The sequence below is a fragment of the Oratosquilla oratoria genome, chromosome 16 (assembly GCF_046742065.1).
Source record: "Oratosquilla oratoria isolate Oo_2021 chromosome 16, ASM4674206v1, whole genome shotgun sequence".
Classification (NCBI taxonomy): domain Eukaryota; kingdom Metazoa; phylum Arthropoda; class Malacostraca; order Stomatopoda; family Squillidae; genus Oratosquilla; species Oratosquilla oratoria.
The window spans coordinates 3,173,050-3,178,049 of NC_134792.1; the positions used below are offsets into that span (position 1 = coordinate 3,173,050).

Genomic DNA, 5,000 nt, shown 5'->3' on the forward strand with positions numbered 1-5,000 from the left:
CTTCAAAATATTCCATTTCTCTTCCACTGTTGTTCCTTCTTTGTATATTCCTTCCCAGTTTTCTTTTTGAAAGAATTCTCTTATTTTATCAAATTTTGTTTTTTCATACATCATTCTTCCTTTTCTATATTGTTCATTTCTTTTCATGTATTTTTCCTCATTTAATTCCAGTTCAATCAATATATGGTCACTTTTACTTATTGGTGTTTTATATTCAATCTTTTCCACTATTCCAGGTTCAGATGTGATTATTAGGTCCAGTCTCGATGGTTCTTCTTCATTTCTATACCTAGTGTTCTCCTGTATCCACTGTGTCATTGTATGATCAACAATCATCTCGAGTAGAACGTTTCCCCATGAGCCGTCTCCACCCTTTGCTGTCATCTCTTCCCAGCAGACTTCTTTGCAATTAAAGTCGCCCATCATAACTATTCTTCCTCCATCTTCCATTATCTTATTTAATGTTATCTTTGTGTCCTCTAACATACTTTTATGTTCACTCTCTTCCCACGAGGCTGTTTTCGGAGGCACATAATTCACCACGAACTTTCTGTTCTTCTTATCTCTATCTTCCACTTCGATCATAATCATCTCTACTGGATTCTTTCCATATGTAACACTCTTCACATTTATACCCTTCTTAGTCAGGAACATAACTCCACCCCCTTGTTTTGTCTCTCTGTTTCTAATCCAATAATTATATGCATCATTACCTACACTGTTGGGTGGTAGTTCACCTTTTAATTTCGTTTCCACGATTCCCATTATGTCCGGTTCTTTTTCCTTCAGATAATCATTCAGCTCATTCAATCCTGTTATTAATCCATCTATATTTGTGTAAGACACTCTTAGTTTTCTGTCACTTCCACTTTCAGTTTCATTCCTACTTGTTGCCCTTTTCCCTCTTGTGTTGTGTGTCCAGTGTTCCTCGTCATATGGGTTTCTTTCTTCCTCAATTTCAATAGGTATCTGTTCCACGGCCTCCCTCTGATTACATAGAAGTTTCCCTGGTCCTTCTCTTCTGAATTTTTCTTTTCTGCTTCCTCCCTAAGGTCCATATCTCTTTTCCTCTCTTCCTTAGTCATATCATGGGTTACCCCTACTTTCTTAAATATGTCTGCGTAACTTGATTTAGAATCTTTTAGCCTATACAGATTCCTCATAATTCTTTCCTTAATATTTCCTTTCAGAGTCACCAAGATAGGTCTCGCTCTGCCTTCATCTAATCCTTCATACTTTCCCAATCTCCTTATTTCTTCTATCTCACTTTCATAACAGGTGATTCCCATTTCCTTACAAAGTTCGATAAATACCAACTTGTCATGCAATACCTTCTGCTCTCTTATATCTAAATTCATCCCAGGAATCACTTCTTCAGACTTTCTATGAAGTACAATGTTATTGACTCTATCCATTCTACTTTGCACCTTCCCAGTTGCCATTTCTACAAAGTTCTGATCGTTTTGCTTATCACTACCACCAGGTCTAGCCGTATCACCTTTTTCCTTAAGGACATCCCTATATGTCTTATCCATCTCTTCCTTAATTTCAATTTTTGCTGCTCCCTTCACCTCATTCAACCATTCAGTTTTACTAGTTTGCATTTTATTTTCTACTATCTCTACTATATCATCTCTTATTTCCTTGCTTATATCTTTCTTTATTTCTTTCAGGCCTGTACTAACTTCTTTTTTTACTTCAGCTTTCATATTCATTTCCATGTTTACCATATCCTCCTTTACCTCAATCCATTGTTCATTAGTCGCTATTTCAATGGCATCTATGCGTTTTTCCACAGTATCCTGCCTCTTTGAAATTGTGGTGATCTGCTTAACCATCTTGCTGAATACTGTATTACACTTGCTACAATACCAATGAATAGTGCTTACCTCATTTTCTGCTAAAAATTCATATACTTCATCTGACATCTTTTCACACTTTGCGTGATGCCACATATCACACAGATTACATACCAATCCTTTATCGTCATCACGGACCACCTTCTCACAAGTTGGGCAATTGGTGCACTGTTTACTTCTCCGGTCCTGTTCGTCGTCTTCCATGTTCTTCTCCACACTTATTTTCCTCTATTATTGTTACACTTCATCCACTTTTTCACTTAATTCCCACTGACCCAGTTCAGTGGATACACTATTTGTTCCTGTTCGTAGTTATCTGATTTGGCCTTGGTAATTATGTTGAAAAAGTCTGGTTTTTACAGGAGCCCCTCTAACACAACCTCTCTCTCCGACCCGTGACCCGTGTGTGTGTGTGTGTGTGTGTGTGTGTGTGTGTGTGTGTGTGTGTGTGTGTATGTATCACATGCATGAGAAATCACATGAACTTGTGATTCTAAATATGCAGAAAAACCACCAAAGAAAATAAAATGATGACCGAGCGACCGAGCGCTTTCGTCTATTTAGACATCCTCAGGGTACAATATTATGTATCCTAAATAGACGAAAGCGCTCGGTCATCAATTTATTTTCCTTGGTGGTTTTTCTGCACACACACACACACACACACACACACACACACACACACACACACACACACACACACACACACACACACACACACACACACACACACACAGAGGTTGTTGCTATTAATTCCATCGAAGGCTATTTCCGGGTCGATAAAAGCCACAAAATTGTCGATGTCCCATTACCATCTCTTCTCCAGTATCATCTTCAGTGTGAACACTAGGTCTGTTGTGCTCCTATTGGGCCTGAAACCATGTTGCCATGTTCCTAGTTTTTTTCCTCTATACAGGATCTTTCCTCTTTTATTCTTTCATATACATTTCTAACATGAGATAATAAGGATATACCTCTATAATTTGCACAATCTGATGTACTACCTTATAGATTGGACATACTATTGCTTTGTGCCAATCATGTGCTATTCTTTCCTCTTTCTTTGCATTATTCAAGATGTTTCCCCGCCACCGAAAACATCCCTCTCCAAAAGCTTTAAATAGTTCTGAAGGTAGCTCGTCATCACCTGGGGCTTTCCCGCTTCTCATCTTCTTCAGTGCCTCCTTCACTTCCTGGATAGTAATCTCATTTAGGTCCTCTCCATGTATCTCCTGCTGTATCTCCACATTCCGTTCTTCCTCCACTTCCATATCCTCCACATTCAGGAGTTCTTCGAAATATTCCCTGCAGCTTTCTTTGATCTCCATTGGTTCTGTTAGTAGTTCTGTTCCCGTTTTATCCTTTACTGCATATGTTGTTTCATTATTCCCTTTCCTATAGTTCTTAGCCATACTGTACACTAATTTTCTTGTTCCATCTGCGTCTCTTTCTAGGTCGTGTCCATCCTGATCCACATTTCTTCCTCGGCTGTTCTTTTAATTGCTTCTGCATTGTTTCGTTTATCCTCATAAACTTGCCTCTCGTTTAATCCATTGTCTAAAAGATCTTGTTTTTTCCTTAACTGCTACCTTCACATCTCCAGTCCACCATGCCGTGTTTTTCCACAGTTGTCCCATACACAGTTTCTTTGATTTGATCCCATTGCTCCTCTTTACTCATTTCTTCCATTTCAAGTTCTGTGGATTTTCGCAATTCTATCGGTTGTAGTGTTTGCTTTGCCTCTTCATCAATCAGTCTTTCCAATTTAAATATTTTCTGCTGTTTCTTGGGTCTTTCCTTTGGTTTCCCAATACCTAACTTAGCTACCACCATTCTGTGGTCAGAGTCTAAGGACACGGACGATATGGTCTTTACATCTTTAAATAGATTTTTCTTGTCGGTAAGGAATAAGTCAATCATTGACTTCTCATTGCATCTTTGTTGCAGTGCAATCCACCTATACCATGTCCATTTATGGCTCTACTGATGTTTGTAATAAGTATCCATTATGGAATATATATATATATATATATATATATATATATTTGTGTGTGTGTGTGTGTGTGTGTGTGTGTGTGTGTGTGTGTGTGTGTGTGTGTGTGTGTGTGTGTGTGTGTGTAAAATGAGCGCATTTCCTCGCCGCACAAATGCTCCCAATTACCTTCCTAATATTTTTTTTTTCCAAGGTCACCTACTAATTCTCTTGCGAAGATAGGTTTTTGATCCCTGCAGGGTGATGAGAAAGTCTTTGCTAGTTATATTGCAGTAACAGACACGGGCATCGAATGTCGACAAATTTGTGAATCAGGCTGTTCATTTGGTGTCACTAAAGAAAGACCACATTTTTGTGTCCGGTGCACTCACAGCGAGACACTTTTATTATGATCCACTTTTTTTTTTTTTGACCGTGCTCTCCATGATTTTTTTTAATTCAGGCTTGGGTCCATTTTTCCCCCAATGACGAGTAACCTTTGTCTGTTCAATATTTTCTAATTTTTGTTGAATTTCGATTGCCATTGCAATATGCAGCGTCAAATACCATCAGTTACATTCTCAGTTTACACTCTCTCTTTGGACCTGCCGTCAGATGATTTTATGCATTTCAAAAACCCATTCAGCATCTCTGTCTCCCACTCTCTCTCTCTCTCTCTCTCTCTCTCTCTCTCTCTCTCTCTCTCTCTCTCTCTCTCTCTCTCTCTCTCTCTCTCTCTCTCTCTCTCTCTCTCTCTCTCTCTCTTACTTCTTCCTCCAGACATTTTCATTCATGTTAGAAGCCACCCCCCCCACCCCGACTGTAAATGTTTTTCTTGCAACTTCCCCCCCCCCTTTCTAGGTACACCACCCACCGGAGCTCGAGGTGTGTGTGTGTGTGTGTGTGTGTGTGTGTGTGTGTGTGTGTGTGTGTGTGTGTGTGTGTGTGTGTGTGTGTGTGTGTGTGTGTGTGTGTGTGTGTGTGTGTGTGTGTGTGTGTGTGTGTGTGTGTGTGTGTGTGTGTGGTGAAGGTGGTGGTTGTGGTGGTTGTGGTGAGCGGGTTGTTTCACAAAGAAAGCCTGACAGTCGTTTCTTTAGTAATGATGATGATGATGATGATTTCATAAAGCATTCTTCCCTCCTGCTTCCTTTGTGGCAATGATGATGATG

At 39.5% G+C, this 5,000-nt stretch overlaps 2 protein-coding genes across 2 annotated transcripts in view; one reads left to right on the forward strand and one right to left on the reverse strand.

Annotated features, from left to right (window-relative positions):
- LOC143033809 (uncharacterized) overlaps window positions 1–5,000 on the forward strand; it is a 209,851-nt gene that overhangs the window by 102,669 nt on the left and 102,182 nt on the right. The gene's annotated exons all lie outside the window — the stretch shown is intronic.
- On the reverse strand, window positions 2,789–3,271 carry LOC143034114 (uncharacterized). Its single transcript, XM_076200057.1, has one exon. It carries the CDS (start codon window positions 3,269–3,271, stop codon window positions 2,789–2,791), a length of 483 nt encoding a protein of 160 aa, XP_076056172.1.

Excerpts from the sequence above, each read along its gene's own strand:
- LOC143034114 (XM_076200057.1), bottom strand. The coding sequence starts at position 3,271 with ATGGCTAAGAACTATAGGAAAGGGAATAATGAAACAACATATGCAGTA.